The 24,569-nt window shown below is 50.0% G+C and overlaps 1 protein-coding gene across 2 annotated transcripts in view; it reads right to left on the bottom strand.

Annotated features, from left to right (window-relative positions):
* BICD2 (BICD cargo adaptor 2) overlaps positions 1 to 21,802 on the bottom strand; it is a 53,962-nt gene extending 32,160 nt beyond the window's left edge. For both annotated transcript variants that reach the window (XM_059924409.1, XM_059924408.1), the window contains exon 1: positions 21,458 to 21,802. In XM_059924409.1, coding sequence (XP_059780392.1) covers positions 21,458 to 21,697 — 240 coding nt within the window. In that variant the 5' untranslated portion in view covers positions 21,698 to 21,802. The remainder of the gene's footprint in view (positions 1 to 21,457) is intronic.
* Between the last annotated feature and the right edge of the window lie 2,767 nt (positions 21,803 to 24,569).

Genomic DNA, 24,569 nt, shown 5'->3' on the forward strand with positions numbered 1-24,569 from the left:
TCTGTTGGGTTTCCTGCCTAATCCTGTTCCTGGGACCAGGGGCTGGGGATGGTCATTATGTACCCACCCCACATCGTCTTCCTGTGCAGGCTTATAGGAAACCCCACCGGCTAGCTTCACAAGGACCTTTCCAGGTAGCATTCAGTTCGCCTTTAGCAAGAGCATGCTTACTGAGTGTCTGGCCTCAGGTGGGTGCCAGTGGTACCAGGACAGCCAACACTGTCAGGCCCTCAGGACCCAATTCTATGCCAGCTGGGACTCCAAAGCCTGGCATCCTGGGGAACCACTTGAATGGACAGAAACACCGCCCACCCTCAGCTCACCAATGGTCTTGATTACTATAACCAGTCAGCACCACAGCCTCTCTATCCCCCAAACAGAGTGAGAAGTCCCTAAAGTGTCCCTCACTTCTTTTCTGGTTCTAAGTGGTGTCCCTACCAGAACCTCACCCTGGGAAGCAGCTCCTCAGAGCAAATGTGTGCTGAGAACCCCAAGGTGCAGGGCACCAGCCTGGGGCAGAGCTGGGCCACATGGCAGCTGGTGCTCAGGGAGAGAGGACTCCCTCCAGTCGTCACTCCACATGGCCACCATCTGCCGGCACACTTGTGCCTGCTGGACCTGGCGGCCCAGGCTCAGCCCCACCTGGAGCACAGAGCACTTACTAATCAGTAGAAAGCTGTAGTTGTCTGCTTCTGCTCTGAGGCAGGAAGGAGCAGCCTTGGGAGCTGGCCTCCCTCCCAATCCTTATGCAGGGAGCTAGGTAAGGAAGAGGAACCAGTAACTCAAGTTCAGTGCAGACTGCCGCAGAAGTTGTTCTGCAGATACTGACGGCTGATGGATTTCCCCTTACCCCAAAACTAGTACATACAAACCATAGGGCTGCACCACTCGCTTGAGTCAAGGGGGATCTGGCAACTCTGAGAAATGGAAAGAAGACATGATGGGGGGACCTGTGATATGGGGCTACACACTCTCTGTGCGAGGTTGTCAGCCCCAAGAAACCACATGAGCCTCATTAACCTCAAAATGGGCCGCAGGCTTATGAACTGGACACAGATAACAAGCTCTATAATATTATGAGATAAAGATTTTATAGCATTAGGAGATTAAAGTCTCTCAAAGGTTGATTAAACCTATCAACACTTAATTCACTGGCCAAAACAGCCTGGTACAAAATACTGTATAATGGTAGACATGCAAGAATGTGTCAACTGGCAAAGAACTCGACTGGGGTTCAAATGAGTCAGAATTAGCATCAACGTAAAGAAGACTCAACAGAAGGAAGAAGGGCACACGCTTCCTTTCCAGCTTTTTCCTACGGAAATGGTATCACAATGGGACAGAGTGATATCACAGTAATCTGACAAAGGGAAGATAACTACATATATGTGTGCATCATTGTAGAAGAAAAAATTTTAAATATATTTCAAAAAGTTTTCTGTAAATCTAAAACTGTTCTAGAAAATAAAAGCTATTAAACAAAATCAGTTCACACCCAAACACATGGAAATTGATCTCTTAAATAATGTCTGGACCAGAGAGGGCATACAGAACAAACAACAGGAAACCAAATAAACAAAAAATAGAAACATCTCATATCAGAACTTGGGGATCACTGCCAAAGCAGTACTGTGCTGCGGGAGGGGTTACACTAAAAATACATATTAATGATAAAAAGAAACAGAAACTGAACAAAGTAATGAGGCAAAGGTCTCACAAAGGGGAAGTGACACAACAAAAACCCAAAACAAAAGAAAAAAAAACAAAAGCCACTAAGTTAGTGTATTTTCTCAAGCTGGTGATGATTATATCCATAGGAAAAGCACATGCCCCTAAAACAGGGAGCTGCAAGCCAGTCCCCTCCGCCCTGCCGCCCCACTCCTTGGAACTTTGAACTGTGTTGCAGGACTTCTCTGTCCACTTCCATGTCCACTCACAGCACAAGACAGGATGGGGGGAGGGGAGGGAGGGGCAGTCATCACAGGCTCAATGGACACCTTGTAACTCATAGAGGAGCTCCACAAATCCTTCCTTCAAAAGCCGGCGGGGGTTGGGGGGTGTCCGAAGACACCTGGGCTGACTGTGCATGCAAAAACTTGGGTGAGACCTCAGCAAACAGAAGCCAACAGTTCACCTTGAGAATCATTCACCTGCCCCAGGAACACAAAACCAGTGGCACTAACTTAATTCAATTTAAAAATATTGCTTTGGCACCTGTCCAGGATCAGGATAAGCAAGCACAGTAAGTAAACCATATAGTGCTGTCAGAAGGTGAACTATCAACATCCCTGTCACAGACAAACTAATGTTTAGAAAGGATGTAAGAATGTCATCTGCACTAAGATGCTTTCAATTCACTCCTCAACTGAAGTTTTAGAAAAATGGATATGGTAACTTTCTTTCTTAATTTCACAGAAAGAGCACCTATAGCTGTAGTAAATCTACCTAGACAGATTTAAAATGAGAGCCAACTTAACAAGGAACAGAACGCGTTAATAAATAATGGACAAGCACTAGAGTCACTCCACTTAAAAGGACAAGGCAAGATAACCTCTCACCACACTTCAGAGACTGGAAGAAAGAAACAGAAGAAAGGATATATTAATTCCACATTGTCTGCAGGTCTGATTGTCTGATTTTCTCCAGAAAATGCGCTAAGAAACACCTCCAAATAGGTCATTTAGAAATCTCCAATCCTCCCAAGTTAAATTAGGTTAGGAAAACATACTTTAAAAAAAATTACATGTATAATCTCAACATCAAAAAATATTAACCTTGAATATTAATTTAACCAGAAAATGATATTCAAAGAAAATGATAAATACGCTAACAAGAAGGGCTGAACCTAAAAGGCTAAGGTGCCTGAGTTATCACTTGATGCTCATGTGTCTGGGACACCACAGCTATAAGGCTGAAGGAAGCTGCCCCAAATCCTCTGGGATTACTTGAGAGCAATAGTGCAATTTATCCAGATGATTTAGCAAAGAGACTCTCCCCTTTGCCTCCAATGAAAAAAAATTTAAGATATAATTCGCATACCATAACATTCACCCACTTAACATGTACAATTCAGTGGTTTTTAGTAGATTCACAGGGTTGAGCAACCATCACCACCATCTAATTTCACATTTTCATAACCCACATTTCATTCATTCACTCCCCAGCTCCCTCCCCCAGACCCTAAGAATCACCAATGTACTTTCTGTCTCTATGTCTTAGACTATTCAGGATATTTCACATAAAGGGAACCACACAACATGTTATCTTCTGTGACTGGCTTCTCTCATTGAGCATAATGCTTTCAAGGTTCATCCATGTTGTAGTGTGTACCAGCACTTCACTTCTTTTTATTGTCAAATACTATCCCATTGTATGGATGGACCACATTTACTTATCCATTCATCAATTGATGGACATTTGTGTTGTTTCCACTTTGGGGTTGTTATGAATAATGCTGCTGTGAACACTTACATACAAGTTGTTGTGTGGACACATATTTTCATTTCCCTGGGTATATATGTAGGAGTGAACCGATGGTACATATACATGGTAATTCTGTCTGACACTTTGAGGAACTGCCAAACTGTTTGCCAAAGCAGCATATCATTTTCCACTCCAGTGTGGGTTTTGATTTCTCCACAGCCTCATCAACACTTGTTATTGTTGGTCTTTTGATTTTACCCATCCTAGTAGGTGTAAGGTCTCCTCCCATTTAAAAAAAGATTAATATTAGTAACAATAATAACTACCACTCTTATAATTTTCCTTAAATCTATTATTTCACTTGATGCCTAGCTCAAAGTTCTCAGGAGAATTCTGGTTCCCATTTTATGGAGGAAGAAACTAAGGGTCCAAGAGGCCGGGGCCATGTCAAGCTGTCAGCTATCATGCTCAGCTATCCTGGGCAGAAGCACAGCTGGGACTCTGGGCCATCCCTACCCCCTCACACCAGCTCCTTCTGCTGCACCAGTGTCAGAACTATTGCTGGAGGGCAGGAAGATCCATGTCCAGAATATATCAAGAACTCTGACACATCAGGAAGAAAAGAGTGGACAACCCCACAGAAAAAAGGGTAAAGGTCCTGAACAGGCTCCTCACAAAAGAGGGTTTCCAAATAGGCAGTCAACACAGGAAAGGTCCACGGGGAAATGCAAACTAGCACCAGGATGGCGACTAGGACAAACAGATCAGAAAGGCCAGAATTTAACATGGAAAATGCCAGTGCCCACCCTGGGTGCTATCTACATGCATGCTCACAGAGGCACAGAGTCCAACAGCACAAACCTAGGTAAGGAAGCATGGTGTATCCACATGGAACCCTGCCAGCGATGAGTGCCGACAATCTGCAAATTCAGGCAACAGTGTCTCTAGATAGAAAATGCTGAGTGAACACACAAAACCCAAGGTCTGTAGGACTGCCTATAGTAAGTCGAAAACAGGTAAGATCAATTTATGGGGCAGTGTCTGAATTATTAACCCTGGACAAGCATTAGAGAACAGTCCCTGGGATGCTGACAACGTGCTCCTTGCTCCATCTGTGGAGCTGCATGGAAACATCAAACTGTAAAAGTATGATCTGTGTAGTTTCTGTATTTTATACTCCAATAAAAACTAATTTTAACCATTGTCAAAACTATCAAAAATAGGGCTTAAAAATAAATAGGAAGTAAATTATATCTCAAAAAGTAAACAAAATGATTTATGAAACTGCATACTGAAATAGAATCAAACCATTGAAAAGGATGCAACATCTGCAATGTTATCTAAATGTACAATGCTAGAGGTGAGATGCTCAGAACCTTAGCTACCACCACTCCTGGTGATGAGAAAGAACAGGAAGCAGGATGCAAATGTGCCCAGGGTAGGTGTGCACATGCACTTAAAGTCTGTGCATTTTATGGTATGTAATTACAGTTATAAGATTAACAAAACCCAAACCAAATGTACCCCAAATCTGAATATAGCCCAGGGAGACCAATTACTCATTACTAATGAAAGAGAAGGTATCAGAGAGACAATGAGAGATCAATTTTCCATAAATGCACTTCAGCAAAAACCTGACATAAGAATGCAAGGTCCAGCCAGGAAATGGGACAAAAAAATGGACTGCATGCTCACTCTGGGCCATATGCTTCCAATTGCCCCACAGAGGAACACAGTCTTGATGGCAACTGGAGAGAAACAAGTTACAACAGCTACAAAGTACCAGCCTGGATGGGGGACCGGATGGGGTAGGGAGAGAGGGGCATAAAAAGGGCTAGAGCTGGCAATCAATGAGGATGCATCCAGGACAGATGTCCTTGAGAAAGACCCTGAGAATCACACAGCACCCAGAAACAGAGTGGCTCCAAGGCCCATTTTCCCGGGCCCCTCTTCCAGCTCGGATGGAAGTCCAGGGAAGTGATGAACCAGCTGGGAGAGGCCCAGGAGGGCGGGCAATAACCCAAGGCCTGTGGACTTCACAATCTGCGTCAACATGAGCCCATTAGCTTCTCTCACAGGAGGGATCTCCTTTCACAGGTAAGAAACTGAACTCTGAGAACAAGCAACTCCATATGACTTCCCAGGTGGGACTGCCAGAAAAGGCAGGAAAGAGGCGTAACAGATTGGAAGGCAGAACCAGCACCTGGACCCACGACTCTGCTGTTCAGTTGCCCACACCTAAGAATCACACCAGGAGCCAGAAATGTACCTTCCCAAGTACAGGCCCACCTGCCAGTCAGCCCTGCCAGTCTCAAGCCTGGAATCTGGAATGTTCCAGCTTACTGGGGCAGTGCTTGTTAATCCCCAGATCTGGCTGAGGCTGGTCGTGCTGGTCCTTGGTCCTACCTCACATGACTTATGGAGATTACCTCCCTCCTGGCACAGCCCTGCCATCCTCAAGCACTAGTTAAATAAAGGGGCAGAGCCCGCAGAGGAGCTGGCCTTTTGGCCAAGGGACCAGGGTGGCCAACTGTGTGTATCTGTCCTGGACAAAAGGAGGTGAGTTCTGTTCCTCAGGTATCACCGAGGAAACTGAGAATGCAGGTCCACACAGAGCCTTGCACAGGTGACCCTGATGTCCTCCAAGGGGAGGTGTTGGTAACTCAGGCATATGACTCAGGCACTGCTGCTCAGAGAGAACAGCAACCACCAACACTCACTCACAGCTCTGATGCCTTTCAGAGGAACCAGACAAAAAGGCCACCTGGGTGCAGCCCGTCAATATGCAAGTCTAGAAAAGAACCTAATCACTGCAGCAGAAGGTAGGCAGGGCTGTCTCAGATGGGGTGGGCTGGAAGGCATGTGAGGACGACCCTCAGGCAGGGCAGCCACAGGAGCACAAACAACTCTGTGTCTTGTAATAGGTAAATTATGCCCCAATTTTAAAATAAGAGCTGATTACAGATAGAATCATCTGGGCAGCAGCCAGAGTTGTCACTCCAGAAGCATCTGTCAGAGGTGTACCTGAACAATGCAGTCTGCCACTGGAAGAGGGGCTCAGCTTTGCCTCGCAGTGAATCACCCAAATTCCGACAGGTAGGTGAGACCGAACTGGCCAGGAGCAGCTTCCAGGAAGAGAAACCAAGGTGGGGAGGGAGGATGACATGCCAAGCTCACACACAAGAACAGAACCTTCTGGAGGGCTGAACAGAGCCCTGTGACATCTCCACTGGGTCCCCATCAGGCCATATCTCAGACCTAGGGTGTCACGAGGGGTCAAGGGGGCCTGGGTTGCGGGGGCACTCAGGGTAGTCAGCCCCAGGGACAGCAGGGGACAGGCAAAAAAAGTGTCAGGGGCTACCCTGGGACCTTCCACCTTCCCTACAGAAAGCCATCCTAGGGCTGGTGCTCTACCATTTGAGTTCACAGATACAGAGCTGGGCTGGGGGGAGGCAGTGTTCAAACCCCTTGGACACATAGTGCAGGCCAGGGCAGTGGGGGTGAGGTGGCTTCTCACACAAGGAAGGTGGGCCTGGCCTGTGGGAATGCAAGCAGTGGTGCACCTTATGGCACCCCATGCCTGGCCTGTGCCTAAGGAGTCTGTGCCTCCTAAGTGGGGTACAGGCCTGGAGTGGGCAAGCCCACTCCCGGCAAGAGAATGGCACTCAGTAAATATATGCGGACTGACAGGAGAATAGGGAGGATGTGGGGACACCGCAAGGGGGTGACAGGCCCACACCAGAAGTGGGTGGACAGGGACAGAAGGTCCAGTGAATGGACAGGTGGTAGGGGTGCTAGGTGAGGCTTGGTGCTTGCGGGAGCTGGGAAGCGGGCCCTGCAGGCATCTCCTCTTTACCGCTCCTCCCTAGCCAGCAGGAGACACACCCCCAGTGACTTGGCAGCAGGAATGGCTCCTAGGCTCACCCCTCTACCTGGGTCTGCCTGTGGCTCATGCACACCTCCAGAGAGGGGTCCTTTCCAGGGCCAGCCCAGGGTAGCCAGTGGCCCATGACCTGGCCGTGGGAAGCAGACAAAGAGGCAGGCCCTCCCGCCAGCACGTGGACACAGCCAAGGGCATTCCTGGGCCCCCACTGTGCACTGAGGTGGAGAGATGCAGATAAATCCTGTAGCTGTGCAGAAGTACAGAATGAGAGTCCACCCATGTGGCCAGGGAGGGTTCAGATCCCTAGCATAAGCTGCAGTAACGTGATAGGTTTCCCAAAGGCATCTTCCTACTGGGATCCTTCCAGAAACATGAAATCTCCTGATGCCCACGTCCCACCCTGAAACTGTTTGATCCTTCTGGGTGTGGCCAATGTTTTGGAATTTCTGAAAGCTCCCAGGTGACCCTGGCGTGCAGGAATTCAATACACCACACTGACTCTGCATGAGCTTCCCAGGGAACCCAAGCCAGCTGAGAAACCAGAAACAGACCCATTCCCTACGCAGGCCCTCAGAGACCTGCAAACCCACACAAAAGGACCCCCCATGCACTCCACGGGAGAACTCAGCTCACCACCCTCAGCCAGCTCTTCTCATCTGCTCCCACCTTCCATTCCAAGAAGGACCTACCCCAGACCCACTCCCTCTTCCCTGGCTCACAGGTTTCCTGAACAGACAGGTGGTGGCAGGCATGGCCCCAGGCCCCTAGACATTTTTGGAGGCAGCCTGGGAAGGCCCGGCTACCCCCCAAAGGAGACCGAGGTGGGTGTGAATCTTATTTGATCTTCACAACAGCCACGCAAAGTAGAAACTTATCACTCCCATTTCACAGGTGAGCAAACCAAGGTTCAGCAAGGTCAGATGATTCCCCCGAATGGCACCACAGGGCTTCTCACTCCAAAAACAACTTTTCTTCTTTGCAGCAAAATAGTTCCCAGAGCTGGGAAGGGCGGGGTGGGATGAGGGTGGAGCTGGGCTCCAAGGAGCTCCCAGCAGCCTCACCTGGCAGGAGGGCAGGGAGGAGCTGAGGAAGGCTGCACAGATCTCCCCTGCAGGAGAGGATGGGGGCCTCCTGGGGATGAGGGTTCCACCTGGGAACTGGAGCAGAACAGAGGCTACAAGCACACCTGCATACACCCTGCCCAAGCAAACAAGCCTCATCCATCAGATCAGCATGCCAAGGGCCCAACTCTGTCCCAGACTCCCTCCAAAGGCCCAGGAGGGGCACATGTGTGATAGCTGTTCTCCACTGGACTGCCCTTCCCACTGTGTGGCTTCCTGTCTCAGTTTCCCATCAGAGCACCTGCACACTGGCTGTAGGGATCAGAAGAACTGGTCCCAAGGGGTGGTACTCACACAGGGATCACCCCCAACCCCCACGTCTGTCCCACAGGCCCACATCCATCCCATCACCAACCACAAACCCCAGCTGCCCTGGGCAGCATCCAAACGCTAAGCTGCTTTTAGAAAACTGGGAATCCACTCCTGAGCAGGAGGGATTTAGCCAGAATCGGTGCCATTTAGAGAAGATTACACTCTAATTGCCCCAGTGTCAGCAGACAGGCTTCTGGCCAGCTGAGCCCTGTAGCCAGTGGCACTCCCCACAGACCCTGGCTCCTCTGTCAATCCTGGGGCCTGGGGACAAGCCCTTGTCTTCCGAGGCAGCTGGCTACCCGACACAAACCTCTATTCAATGGCCTGCAGTCGAGGGAGCTGTCCAGCTCCCATCTATCCCAAGCCTCAGAAGACATTTGGTAGGCAGAGCAGCCGGGACTATACCCGGCTGGAAACACCAGGAGAGTGGATTGTGGTTTCTCACCTCATCTCTAATCTCAACACATGTCCTCATGTTATTAGCCCCATTTAGGAAGGGACATCCAGCAAGCCTCACAGTCAGCAAGTGGCCAGAGGCTCTGTAACTCAGGCCATGTCCCTTCAAGAACCCAGAGGTCTGCAGCTTTAGAGACGAGAGTGGAGCCAATGGAACTATGTATGGGCATGGGCTGCAATGATGATTCAATTCTCACATTTGCCCTAAGAGGCTCTGGAAGGCAGAGGGCCTGTCAGCAGCTGTAGCCATGATGAGATAAAGGGTCTCAGGAGCCAAGTGTCCCCCATGTCTGGCATTCTGTCACAGTCACCCTGGCAGGGTAAGTCCCTGTCATGAAGGACTCTCACACCCCGAGGAACCAAGGATGCTGCACTGCTCATGAAAAGAGGTGAGAACCTGAGGCTCAGGGTGGGCGGCTGAGACCCTGTACTGAAGCCAGGTACCTGGTCTCCCCCCCTCGCCCCTCCAACCCGCACACATCGAGGTCACCCAGAAGAGTGAGGCCTGCAGGGATCCTTCCTGTGCTGTCTGTGACACACACACATGTGAACACATGTACACACACGCACACATGGTTCACTTCATCATAGCTCAGGCATGAAAGCCTAACACTCCTGACTCATCCTGGACACCCTCCAATAGACTGCCCGGGGCCATTTCTCAGCCCAATCACAACAGCACCAACATTGCTTTAAGTTGCAGCAGCCACTGTGCAAATCACAGCCAAAGAAAGTGCCACGTCAGGACCTGACCCTCCGCCCTGCGCCTTTGGCCCAGGCACGTTCCCTCTCCCCAAAGCCTCACAGGCTCCCGTGGGTCCTGAAAACAGAGATGTGTTCCAGACTTCAACCAGTACAGGCACAAAGGGGCATCCCACAGTGGAGGTGAGACACTGATGCTGAGAGAGCATGAGGAAAAAGAGGTGTGCTTGGTAATGAGAGTCTGCGAGAGATGCAGACTTGGCGGCCTGGCATGTAAACACCACCCACACCAACCATAAATCCATTGTGGGTCCCTACAGACCTGTTCCAAAGGTAGTAAAGAGTCAGAGCTGGCATAGGGAAAGGCTGGGCGGGCATCTCTGGGGTGGATTCTGACCCTAGCACCAGAGAAGAGGGCCAGACCTAGAGGCCTGGCAGGCTGGAAAGGGGCTCACATAGGGTGGTGAGCACCTGAAATAATAGTGAAGGTACCTGAAACCAAGATGGGGATGTGTCTGTCACAGTTTTGGAGGGACCTAGCCACCAGCTTCTGCCTGTGGGGCAAGCAGCTAGTAAATACCCAAGTGGGGCCCAATCCCAGGTCTGAGCGGTGGCTGAGTCCACACCCCTCCCCTAACTACTGCCTGGGTCAAATGCATAAGGCTAGTAAGTTAAGCAGCTCTCTGGGTGGTTTCCCAGGAGTAAAGTCAACTCTGACTGAGCTGCTCAAACAGAAGGTCTCATGGACCACCTTAAAAACAGTGACACAAAGACACAGAGAAGTATCACATTCATCTTCTATCAAAAATCTAACCAACTGTACTAGTGATTTTTGTTTTTAACAGTTTGCATTCTATTACTTTTTCTCAAGATTTAAAAAAAAAAAAAAAAAAAAAAGAAGGACTATCAATTGATGATGACCAGGACCAACGCTGCCAACCCAGGGCTGAAGACCTAGGCCAGCAGATCCCAGTCAGGTGTGCCGAGTCACATAACAAAAACCACAGGGCTTAAGGGAAAGATTCACCATTAACACATAAAAAGACAGAAACCTAGTAAAATCAGCAACATACATTCAAGAGGGCGGTGTGTTGGAAAAAGGATAATTGCACAGATGATTGGAACAGAACAGAACTCTCAGGAGTAGACCCACACATATACAGCCAACTGATCTTTGACAAAGGAGCAAAGCAACTCCATAAAGAAAGGAGTCTCTTCAACAAATGACGCTGGAACAACTGTACATCCATGTGCGAAAAAATGAATCTGGACAAAGACCTTATACCTCTCAACAAAAACCAACCTGAAATGAACCACAGATCTAAATATAAAATGCAAAACTAATAAAACCTCCAGATAAAAACATAGGCAAAAAATCTACATGACCTTGGGTTTGGTGAGGACAATCTTAACATGAAAGCAAAATGGCATTAAAATTAAAAACTTCTCGGGCTTCCCTAGTGGCACAGTGGTTGGGAATCCGCCTGCCAATGCAGGGGACACAGGTTTGAGCCCTGGTCCGGGAAGATCCCACATGCCACGGAGCAACTAAGCCCGTGAGCTACAGCTACTGAGCCTGCGCTCTAGAGCCTGCAAGCCACAACTACTGAAGCCCGCATGCCTACAGGCCGTGCTCCGCAACAAGAGAAGCCACCGCGATGAGAAGGCCGCTCGCCCACTCGCAGTAACGAAGACCCAACACAGCCAAAAATAAAAATAAATAAATTTAAAAAAATTAAAAACTGCTCTGTGAAAGGCACTATTACGGGAATGAAAAGACGAACCACAGACTGGGTTATTTATTTGCAAAGTAGGACTTTTATCTAAAATAGATAAAAGATTCTTAAAACTCTACACTAAGGAGACAAACAATTCAATTTTAAAATGAGCAAGAGATCAGAACAGACACCTCACCAAAGACGATATACAGACAGCAAACAAACACATGAAAACATGTTCCACATCATATGTCAGCAGAGAAATGCAAATGAGAACAATGAGATGCCCCTATACACCTACTCTAGTAACAATGCCAAATGCAGGTGAGGAGGTGGAGCAACAGGAACTCTCATTCATTTCTGGTAGGAATACAGAATGGTGCAGCCGCTTTGCAAGACAGTTTGGCGGTTTCTTACAAAACTAAACATACTCTTACCCTGTGATCCAGCAAGTCGCACACTCCTTGGTGTTCACCTAAAGGAGCTGAAAACTTATGTCCACACAAAACCTGCACATGGATGTTTTATAGCAGCTTTATTAATAATCACTCCCAGCTGGAAGTAACCAAGATGCCCACTTTGAATGGATAAACAAACTGTGGTACATCTAAACAATGAAATATCATTCTGTGATTTAAAAAAAAAAAAAAAAAAGAACTAATAAGCAATGAAAACACATGGATCAATCTTAAAAACATATTGCTAAGTGAAAGAAGCCAATCTGAAAAGGCTACATACTATATGATTCCAGTTATATGACATTCTGGAAAAGGCAAAACTATGGAGAAAGTAAAAGATCAGCGGTTGCCAGGGGTTCTTTTTTTGGGGTGGAGTGGTGTTGAATAAAGCACAGGGGATTTTTTTTAACAGAGTGAAACAATTCTGTATGATACTGTAATGGTAGATAAATGACACTACATGTTTGTCAAAACCCAGATAACTTTGCCACACAAAGAGTGAACCTTAATGTATAAAAATTTTTTAAAAAATCATTTATGAGGTATGGGGATCCTAGGCTGGAACACAGAATGTGGTAAAACAATCTAACTACGTTACAGATAGATGAAACCACCTCACTGAAGGGGATAGCAAATAAGGTGCTTGCTTAAGTAATGTATTTGGAAATCAGTGGAGTATATAAGACCGAAGTCAAAAAGAACGGCACGTGAGCACTATACTCTAGTTGATAAATTATTTCACAAAGGGGTATAGGTTAACAGTTCTGACACTACTGTGATGTGTGCTGGAATGGAACCATTATGTAGCTGTGTGGGGGATGCGGAAGCCAGGTGTCTCACTGGTGGAGGGAGGTTACATACAGATAAGCAAGGGGAGGTGGTGGGAATGATCTACGTGGTGATAGATCAGAGCTGGAGACATCAGTAGGAACTCATGTTCAGCTTAATATAAATACATGTGACTACATCTAGAAATGTTTATAGATGTGTGTGTATATGTGGGCCACATCTATCTCCTGCCTCTGTTGGCTGAGAGGGCCTAGAAGCAGGGACACTCCAGCAGCAACAAACACCCAGCATCCAGATCTTGGCTTCTAATACCATTCTCCAATAAAAGGAACCAGGACTCCTTGGAGAATGCTTACTCTTGTACTGGGGCAGGGAACATACAGGATGACTCTGGAGAACCCTGTAGCACCAGAAAGTAAAGAGGCTCTCAGGAAGGAAGAGAGGAAGGGAGAGAGGGAGGAAGGGAGGATGGAAGGAAGGAAGGAAGGAAGGAAGGAAGGAAACAATCACAATGATGGGTATATTGAAGGGGCACAGGAGCAAAATGAAAGAGCTGCCAGGGGCCAAAGCTGTAACAAGCTGAGCAACAAAATAAAGCCCAAATATAAAATAAATATCCGTGAGTCCATACCAATATAAATGAATGGATGAATAAACAAATAAATTGGGAAGAGACATGTCTCCCATGGGGAAAAATTCCAAACAATGTATGTTCATGCTTCCCCTCAAGGCAGTGAGCATGACCCTCTCCCGCCCCCGCCTCCTCCTTAGGGTGGTGGCTGTGCAGTTTGGAAAGGATGAAAGAGCACCTTGAAGTGGAGATGCCTAACAAACACCTCAGCCAGGGGATCTAAAGTAGTTTATTTTTTTAAATTAATGAAAAAAGGCAGCACAGTTTTATAAGTGTCAGGTAGTTTAAAAACACGTAAATGCTGCAACACATGGCACTTTATCTTGACAAAACCCTGAGGTTTGCCCGTGGATATGATGTCTCCAGAGGGGGAAAGCAGGCCTTCTGAAATGAGATGGAAAGTCGTACCAGATGCAGGTAGGTGGGTCACTGGGTGCAGGTTCTGTGTTCACCTGGTGTTTTCTGAGGACAAAATCACACATAAACTCTCATTATGCTCATACTGTTCCCTCAAATATCAATCACTCTGGAAAAAATTTGCATTTTCAAAATCAGTGTTATGGCAGAACTGACTGCTCCCATAAGAAAAAAATCAAACCCTCTGAGACACCCTTTCTCCCTCACCATGCTGGCCACGATGACAAAACCGACAACACTAAGTGCTGATGAGAATGCAGACTTGCTTGTCAGCTGCTGCTGCACTCACTGCAATCCCAGCCTCTCCAAACCGGCAATGGGGCAACATTAGGTACAGCCTTGGGTTCATGACTGTTGGGCGCAGCAACTTCCAGGGGCCTACATCCCCTCTGATCATCCTGGGCCACGGTTCTACAACACCCAGGGAATCTCTCAGGTTGGTGGACAAGCCTGGACCCCTGCAGAGCATTTGGGGCAGGATGTGAGGGGGAAAGTGGGAGGAGAATGCCCAGGGGACCCCAGGAGCTAGAAGGGTGAGGTCCCAGGCCTGCCCTGACACCATCACTGAGGGAGAATCTGGTCCACTGCCAGGGCTTCAGGGATGTGCTGGCCTAAAACAAAGAAACCAAGGCCCAGGGAGAGGACCACTCAAGATCATGTCAAGCCTTGCTAGCACACAGTGTGGGATGTTAGCCCTCACTCTGAGCCCCAGCATCCTCACCTATGGAACTGGGACAAAGAGAGCTCCTCCCTCCTGGTTCAGCGAGAGCTGGACACCTCTCAGCATCACAGTCAGAATACACTTGACAGGTGACCATGAGCCTCAGTGGCACAATAAAAGATGGGCTAATGAACTGGATGGGCAACAATGACCCAGCAGTGCAAGGGCAAGGCCATGTATCAGCTGAAGGTAGCACTATGGCCAATTTCTTAAAAAAGAAAAAGGAAAGACAAGACAAGAGTGAGGTGCCTGGCCTGCATGGGGGCGGGGACAGCTACTCCAGGTTGCCAGTGGGGAAGCAGGACGGGCAGCCTCAGGATGGTCACATGAGGCCCTGTAAGCAGTGGCGCCCTCAGCCAGGCGCACCAAGTGGACCCTGCTTGGCTCCCAATGCAAACAGAACAACTGTAAAGCGACTATGAGCCAAATAGGGAAATCCGGATGCTGACCAGATAGAAGATGACATTAAAGAGTCACTGTTAATCTTGTGAGGTATGAAAATTAATCTGTGATTCTGTTTTTATAAAAAAACAGAATCACAGATTAATTTCTCAACACAACACACCAATGTACTTACAGTAGAAGTGAGGCACAGAACGGAGGCTGCCAAAGCTGGAGCTGCCAAAGTGGGTGCAAAAACATGCAGGCCGGGCTTCCCTGGTGGCGCAGTGGTTGAGAGTCTGCCTGCTAATGCAGGGGACACGGGTTCGAGCCCTGGTCTGGGGGGATCCCACATGCCGCGGAGCGGCTGGGCCCGTGAGCCACGGCTGCTGAGCCTGCGCGTCTGGAGCCTGTGCCCCGCGACGGGAGGGGCCGCGGTGGTGAGAGGCCCGCGCACTGCGATGAAGAGCGGTCCCCGCACCGCGATGAAGAGTGGCCCCCACTTGCCTCAACTAAGAGAAGGCCCTCGCATGAACCGAGGACCCAATGCAGCCAAAGATAAAATAAAATAAATAAATAAAGTAGCTATAAAAAAGAAAAGTGCTTTTAAAAAAAAAAACAAAAACATGCAGGCCAATCTCTCTGCTCTGGTTATGCTTAAAACTTCCCCTAAAGATGGAAGACCTTTAGGAGGGGAACAGTGCAGAAAAACTGCCTTAAAAAAGCAAACCCATAAAACTCAAACTACGACAATTATTTCACATGATACAACAATAGACTGGAAGTGCATAGAACCTTCCAAACCCATGGAAACCTCCATGTCTTCGACCACTTGAATGAAACCTACTTTTCTGCAACTCAAAGAGTAACACCAAACTCTGTGTCTTTTTTAAAACAACTGTTATAGATGCTCAAAACACTTTCTAGTTTTTATAGATCATATGTATCTCACATACATACACAGGAAGAAAAAAACTGGCAAGTAGAAAAACCCGGTAGTTACCCATACATACTCCATAATTCCTACAGAGACATGCTCATTTCTACATTTTGACGTTCTTAAAGTGAATGAACAATTTTTAAAAACATATTAAGCTCTAAAGAAGAAGCCAGGCCCCGATCCTCCTTGATGCCATCACCTGCCTGAGCCGGGACTGCCTGTTCCACCACATGTCCCCGAGACGCACCCTGCCCCTGCAGCCCCATATGTCAGTCCACCTCCCATGGCAGAGCAGGGCTGGGACAGAAAGGTTTGATGCCCAGGACAGCAGCTGGGCAGTCACACTGGGCCCTCTCCGGCTCTGGGGGACAGCTTGAGGGGCCACACTTCAAACATTGGACAATATGGGGTCTGGGGCCCAGGAGAGTCTCATCCATCAGAGCCTGCAGGGTCCTGGCCAGCCCCTGCCCACTAGCCACCTTCACTTCGCTGTCTAAGAAGAAACCAAATCTTTCTTTATCTTCAGCGTGTGTAGTGGCCCTTTATCCAGTGCATGGATGTGGAGATGCAGGTCTGACTGAGGGTTGGCTGCCCCAAATTGACAAGGGTAAACTGATCTCTCCTCCCTCACAGTAAGGCGTTGGGGTCCCTGAGGTGGGAAGGCCCAGCAGGAGTCTGTGTCTACCTGGCCATGGCTCTCTCTGAGGCAGCTGCTCAAACTTAAGGAGCCTCAGCCACTACCTGCCCAAGTGCCCCAGGTACACCAACCTGATCCTGAGGGCAGAGCCATTCCTCCAGGGCCACACAGCTCCTGAGGGTCCAGGAAGGGTCCAGTTGCTCCCTTGGAGCCAAACTGTGGAAACCACAGCCCTGGACAGCACGTGCAGTACCTCCTCACCTGCCCAGGCAGTGCCACTCTTAGGCCTGGCCTCCCTCCTGCACCAGCTATGGAAAAGCAGCTCCTTCACAGTGTGCCCAACCACCCGTCCAAAGCCACACCCTGAGAACACTGAGGTACACAGCTGCTTAACCCCCAGGCCCTGCAGGAAGACAGAATGCCAGGTGACACAGGAGTCTTGGGAGTTTTTAAAAATGGAAGAGCCCTCAAGATTGCTTCACAACGCCCTGCCAGACACAAGCTCTGCAGGCAGGAAAGTGGGGAGTGTCCAGCAATGCAGCCACAGTGGGGCGTGTGGTCATTGCCTTTGGATGTTGGTAGCTGCCTCTCCCAGCTGTTAGACCCCTGGGAGCAGGGCTATCTCAGCACCTCCAGGATTCCCTGGAACCCAACTTCCACCACAAGTCAGGCTTCTTCATGCTGACAGGAGACCACCACACAGCTTGCCCTGAAAGGCCCACAGGTCTCCTAGAGTCTCCCAACCCCCAATGGCTCTCTGCTCCAAGTTCTAGGGTGGTATCAGATGAGCAGAATCCTCACAGGGTTTAGTCCAGATCAGGACTTTTCCTGTCTCAAAACAAACACTTGAGGAGGATGGGCCTTGCACAGAGGCCTCCAATTGCCCTTCCCTCTTCCACAGGTGCCTGCTCTCTTGGGGACAGGCTTCCTAGGCTCAGAGCCTTGAGTGAAACTCAGCTTCTCTATGCCTTGGTTTCCCCAGCAGTACAACAGACATAACAGGGTGGTGACCCCAAGGGCTGGCATGAGGACTGCAGGAGTCGGTGGGGCCTGCGGAGGTTATGGCAGGAACAGCTCACCAACGGGGGTGAGGCCTGAGCGGCAGCCCTCACACCACTCTCCTCTGTGAAGCCAGCTCATGGCCGGAACTTCTACACAGAGTTGGACAGGAACCTGGTGCCCAAAAACAATTTCCAACTTGGTCTGAGCCATTGGACCTTCCTCAATCACTCACAGCCATCCCTACCTTGGTTTCCCCATCCTCTGAGAGAGGAAATTACAAGAGGGATGGGAAGGAGGAAGCGAAGAGGACAGAGCAGCTGCTCCCACCAGCTCTGCCACAGTTGTTCATGCAGCCGCTGAGCCTGCAGGATGGAGGGATACCCAGGTATTGGGAGCTGGGCTCAGGCAAGTCCAGAGGAGGCTCTGAAAAGTGTCCAGGCCTTGAAGGGCAGGCAGGGCTTCCAAGATTGGGAAGAGGCAGGGATGGTGAGGGCAGTGAAGGCAACCAGGATGCAGACAGCAGCGCAGGCTGAGCCAGGCCAGAGGCCCCAGGCAGCAGGCTCAGGCCGCCCTCTGGGACACGCAGCGGGGCCACTCCAGACCTTGCGAGAACAAGGAGCAGAGACAAGGTGACTACAGGGACAGCAGGGAGGGGATCCCGGCCTGGGTGAGGTGGAGGGAAGGAAGGAGCTGATGACACCAGCCAACACACACGTACTGCGTAAGCACTTACTGTGTGCCAGGCACCAGTCCCAGCCTGTGACAGGCTTCAGCTCACCAAATTCCACCCTCAGCTTCCCTGGGATATAAGTATACTGCACAGACAAGATCCTGAGGTAGCACATAAGTCAGCAAGGGCATGCAGACTTTGTCTTCCTGCTCTCTCTGGGAGCCAAGTGAGGGTGGGGCTGAGACTGCACCAGGACCCCCACCACTTGCCTGGGGCATGCCCTCCAGCCCTCACATTCCCAACCTACAAGGACCACTCACTCATGGTACCTGCCTGAGCCACGCAGGCAGGAACTGTCTTGAAAAGGGCAGCACACCTGTCCTTTTCAAACTGCAGTTAAGGACACAGAGTGAGATGTTCCATGGCTACTGAGGACAGGAAGCATCACATGGCTGACCAAAATCTGTCACCACGGTGGGGAAGGGGGCACAGCAGAACTTGGGACAGACAGGGCCCTTATTAAGCCAAGCTCAATCACTAGCAAAATGGTTAGGCAGAATGGGCCAGTGGGTACCCTTCCTCCCGCACACCATGGTGTCAGTAGGACACAGACACACATACATACATTCACCAAGTGAGAAAGGCTGCAGGGCCAGCACCACTGCCACTGGCCCCACAGAGGACCCTCCCTCAGGTCTGGTCACAACCCAGTCACCTGGGACAGACCAGCCAGCTTCTCTCCCTCTAAGACAGTATTATCTACAAATGCTCAACAGGAATACAGGCTCCTCTGTTTGTAGCATAATTTGTTAGTAACTGAACCCACTTTAGTTAAAGAAATAAAGTTTTAAAAGAATGAAGATGGCTCATCGCTCTACAGGAGAAAACAAATAAAATTTTAAAAAGACCCAACAGATATGGTCTCCTTAAATCTTGATTTTTAAAATAAGAGTTAATATTTCCAAGTATAACAATAACAAGAATTACGAGAGGTTGACAAGAGCCTGTGCTGACATGGCTTTGAGTACACTGGTGTGAGCTTTCTGGCAACATCTACTGAGGCTCTGAGGCACCTTCCTCTAGTTCTGCTGAGACTTCCAGCTGAACTGTTCTTATCCCACCTACAATGAGGGAAACTGAAGTTCAGGACAGTGGGACAATGTGTCCAAGGCCATGTGGCCAGTGTGTGTGAGAGCCAGGCGGTAACATCAAACTAAGCAAGCAGCCACCTGAAGAACACCTGTGGAGACCGATATACCTTCTTCCCAATTCCCCTGGGGACCCATCCTCCAGACACATGCCACAAAACTGAGTCAAGATTCTTACATTGGCCAAATGTCTGTGACAGTAAAACGTTGACAACTGAAAGGTCCCTAAGCAGGGAATGGTTAATTCCTGTGCAACTTTCCCTTCTGGTCTGCTCTTACAGCGGACGTGAATTCGAGCTTGTGAACACAGAAGGGGATTGCACATGCTGCCAGTGGGGGCTCACTATGAACTCTGAGGGGAGAGGCTAGGGAAGACCAGGCTCACCTCTGAGCTGCAGAGGGTGAGCCTAAGGTCTCCCACTCCATATTCTCAAGGCCCCCTCAGCATCCCTCCATCTTGGGCACATTCCCCTACCCCACACACTAAGATGAGGCCCTTGCCAGAGGGGTTACATGTCACCCCTCTTGTAGATCTAGTGCCAGATAAGGCTGGCTTAGAGTAGGCACCAATACCTGCTGACAGACACAAGACCTCGGGTCGAATGAGCTCCACCGCCACCCTCCCTGGGACCCCTATCTGTCTTCTACAGGGCACCTACTCCACCAAGCACAGATTTAAGTACCTTCATGAATTAATTCCCTGCACTATCAGAAGGGGACCCAACTGGTCTCCCCAGTGAGACACGGAAGCTTGAAATAGCCCAGGCACCTTCCTGAGGCCACTGGGAGCGGGGTGCTGGGAGGTGGGCAGTCCGGGAAGCAGCGAGCATGGTGGATCCTGAGAACAAGGGCCAGGAGCCTACCTGGACAAGGTAAGAATCAAGTAGGGAAGAGGCAGACTATCTCAGGCACTGACAGGCTAGATGCTTAACAACTTGTCCAGGCTTTTTAAATATGCCTCAGACGAACCCTTTCTGGGTGGGATGTTGCAGAGAGAGAAGCTAAGGTCCCTGCTCATAGCCACATCACCAGCAAAGGGCAAGACCTGGATCCAAACCTGGGTGTTCCACCCAGGAAGCAACTTCTCCCTCCCCATCCCCACAACAAGGCTGGGGAGGCAAGCAGGACTGAGAGAAAATGGTGCTTAAATCACCCAAGAGAATTACTTCACGGCAGGACTGCGCAGCTCTCTCGCTGCAAGACTCTTTGGCAGCCTGGGGGTCTAACCTGCTCACCCCGAAGTAAAATTCACACAGGAGACACAAGGCTTATCCATGACAAACACCCACAGACCTGTCCCCCAACTTCAGGGAAGGGCCTGGGAGGGCAACCAGGACGAGAAGTGGACAGAAGCACTGTATCACAGAGAAGTAACTAGTGCGGTGGTCAGCGAGTTGAGCATGGGGAGGGGCTGTGGGGTACCCCCGCCAGCTGTGATGAACACATGCAAAGCAAACCCCCGACTTCGCCTTTTCCTGGTCTCCCGGCGCTGAAACCTCTGAAGGCAGCTGCGCCCAGAGAAAGGAGGTGATGTGCCTGGAGACGATGGAGACACACGCCCGGTCCTTCCCAGCCGGTCACCTGCATCCATCCCACGTCCCCATCCCCCGCACTCGGAAAGTCAAACACCGCAAAGGACGCCATCCCACCGTGCCCGATACCTGCCATCAGTAGCAGAAAGGCTGACCACACGGCTCCACCGCAGCCTTTGCCGCGGAGGCCAGAGTTTCTAGAACGCGCATCGCCCACCACACTTGGGGCCCGCCAGCCACCGCAGGGCCGCCTCCCGGCCGGCCAGGCACACTGACCCTGGGCGCCCGGGTGCTGGTCCGGCCTGCCTGGGGTCAGGGGTCGGCTGGGGGGTCGACCCGGCCCGGGGTCAGGGGTCTGTTTGGCCTGCGCCGCAGGCTGGTTGGGGGTCCGCTCGGGGGTAGTCTTGGCCAGGGCCAAGGGCCGGCTCTGGGGTCAGTGCTGAGGTCAGTCCGGGTCCGGGGTCGGGATTGGCCGGGGTCGCGGAGGGCGTGGCGCCGGCGGCCCTTGCTCCTTACCTCCTTGAGCTGTTCCATCTCGCCGCGGATGGCTTCGTAGTCCACCTCGAGCTCCTCGAACTGCAGTTTGAGTTGGTGCTTCTCCTCGAGCACTGCCAGCCCGTACTCGGCCGCCTGGATCTTCTCACGCGTGGTCTCGGCCAGCTCGTGCGACAGCCGCTTCACCTCCGCGCGCAGCCACTCCGGCTGCGCCTCCATCACTAGCCGCGCGTACTCCTCCTCCTCGGACGGCGCGGACATGGTGACCACGGCCGGAGTCACGCCACTCGCTCCGAGGCTCAGGCCGGGTTCCCGACCGCCGCCGCCGCCGCCGCCACTGCCGCCGCCGCCGCCCAACCCGACGGCGCCCCGGCCGCCGCCGCCACGCAGCCGCCGTGAGTTCGCCGCCGCGCGGGGCACTGTGGGGGCCATAGTCCCGCCCGCGGCAACTACAAGGCCCGTCGTGCCCAGCGCCCGTCTTCCCCCGCCCATGATTGGCTCGCGCCCCGTGCTGAGAGGCCCCTTCCAATGCTGTAGCTCCGCTGCTGCCGCGCGGAGCATTGTGGGGGTCGTAGTCCCACCAGCGCGCCGACTACAAGGCCCTTAGTTCCACACGCCCGCCCACCCCCGCCCGTGATTGGCCAGGGCATCCGCCGTCGCGGAGCCGGAAACTGGTGTTTTCCGGTGCCCGCCCCCGGGCCTGCGAGGCGTGGGTAGGTGGTGCGGTGGGTCACGGGGAGGACGCTAACTACGCTGTGCAGGGGCTGGGTGGAGCCGGCCACCGGTCTGAACCACCCCACGTGGAGCGCTCGGAGCGTCGCGGGGACGGCGGGCCTGGTGGCGGTGGGGACTGTAACCCGACGGTTCAGACGGGCGAGTCCTGCGGAGCCCAGGACGTAACCAGTGGGAGAGATGGTCAAACCGCTAGCGGAAGAGACGCCTTCGCCCCAGCTGAATACGAAATGCCTCGTGCGTGTTTCCTAAGAATTAGGCATTTCCATGCGCCCTACGATGATCCAATTCAGGACCGCCGACACTGACGGAGCCTCGAATCCAGCATCGCTTCCCTGCCCTACCCTCGTAGCATGGTTCCGGTCCGGGACCCGGTCCTGGGTCACGCCTCAAATGGCAGTCAGGTGTCCTTACTGTCCTCAATCTGGGAGACTTTCTCCCTCTTTGTTTTTATGACCTTGACCTTTCTGAGGCGTGCAAGCCAGAGTTGTACACACTAGTGCATCCCCACGGTTACATTAGGTTATGCACTTTGGCTGGAATATCAACGAGGTGGTGCTAAATTCTCACAGAATCCTGTCAGGAGACTCGCAAACCCATGGCCCGGATGCTGCTGGATACTCCTTTGTAATCATTGATACTATCCTGTGAGAAGACAATTCAGACTTTGCAAATATCCCGTCACTCAAGCTTTTAAAATTTTTATTGAGGTATACTTGATTTATAATACATTGAGTTTCAGGTGTACAATGTAGTGATTCACAATTTTTAAAGATTATACTCCACTTATAGTTATTATAAAATATTGACTATATTCCCTGTGCTGTACAATATATCCTTGTAGCTTTATTTTATACGTAGTGGTTTGTACCTCTTAATCCCTTACCCTTGTCCTGCCACTCCCCACTGGTAACCATTAGATTGTTCTCTACATCTGTGAGTCTTGTTTCTTTTTTGTTATGTTCACTAGTTTGTTTTATTCTTTAGTTTCCACATAAAAGTGGTAACATACAGTATTTGTCTTTCTCTGTCTCATTTCACTTTGCATGATATCCTCTAGGTCCATCCATGTTGTTGCAGATGGCAAAATTTCATTCATTTTTATGACTGAATAGTATTCCATTTGTGTGTGTGTGCGTGTGTGTGTGTATACAACACATTGTCATTATCCATTCATCTGTTGATGGACATTTAGGTTGTTTCCATATCTTGGCCATTGTAAATAATGCTGCTATGAACATTGGGGCACATTGTATCATTTCGAATTAGTGTTTTCATTTTCTTCGGATATATACCCAGAAGTGGAATTAATGGATCATATAGTAGTTCTACTTTTAGTTTTCTGAGGAACGTCCATACTGTTTTCCACAGTGGATACACCAATTTACATTCCCACCAGCAGTGTACAAGGGTTCCCTTTTCTCTACATCCTCACCAACATTTGTTGTTTGTGGTCTTTTGATGCTAGCCATTCTGACAGGTGTGAGGTGATATCTCACTGTTGTTTTGATTTGTATTTCTCTGATAATTAGCAATGTTGAGCATCTTTTCATGTGCCTGTTAGCCATCTATATGTCTTCCTTGGAAAAATGTCTATTCAAGTTTCCAGCCCATTTTTTAATCGGGTTGTTTGTTTTTTTGATAATTGAGTTATATGAGCTTCTCAGACTTTTTTTTTTTTTTTTTTTAATCAGGAGAAGAAAGGATTTATTACTTGCAGCAAGTAAGGAAAACACCGGGGATCTTTCCTAAAGCGGCATCTCCCAGAACAGTAAAATTGGGGAAGTTTTAAGCTGAGGGTACATGCATATTCTTGAAGGGGCTTGGACAGTTGACAGAATCCAAACTTTAGTTGATTGAAGTCACCAGGGTCAGAAAAGGTCAACATCATCATCCCTTAGGTTCTGGTTGATCTGGTGGTTGAGTGCTTCAGACTAACCTTTACCACTGAAAGATAACTGGCAATCTTCACAACTGATATATTATCTTTGCTATTGTTGCTTCTCTTGCCTGATAGCAGGTAATGTTTCTGCATTCTTTTGTTCCCTTAAGATCATTAATTACTAAGACCTGTTCAAGGGCAAGCATTGTAGGCAGGATTAGATCACAAAACGGCTTAGGCTGAGCTCCTTAAACTTTTTTTTTTTTTTTTTAATTTATTTTATTTATTTATTTATTTTTGGCTGTGTTGGGTCTTCGTTTCTGTGCGTGGGCTTTCTCTAGTTGCGGCGAGCGGGGGCCACTCTTCATTGCGGTGCGCGGGCCTCTCACTGTCGCGGCCTCTCTCTTTGCGGAGCACAGGCTCCAGACGCGCAGGCTCAGTAGTTGTGGCTCACGGGCTTAGTTGCTCCGCGGCATGTGGGATCTTCCCAGACCAGGGCTCGAACCCGTGTCCCCTGCA

The sequence above is a fragment of the Balaenoptera ricei genome, chromosome 6 (genome assembly GCF_028023285.1).
Source record: "Balaenoptera ricei isolate mBalRic1 chromosome 6, mBalRic1.hap2, whole genome shotgun sequence".
Classification (NCBI taxonomy): domain Eukaryota; kingdom Metazoa; phylum Chordata; class Mammalia; order Artiodactyla; family Balaenopteridae; genus Balaenoptera; species Balaenoptera ricei.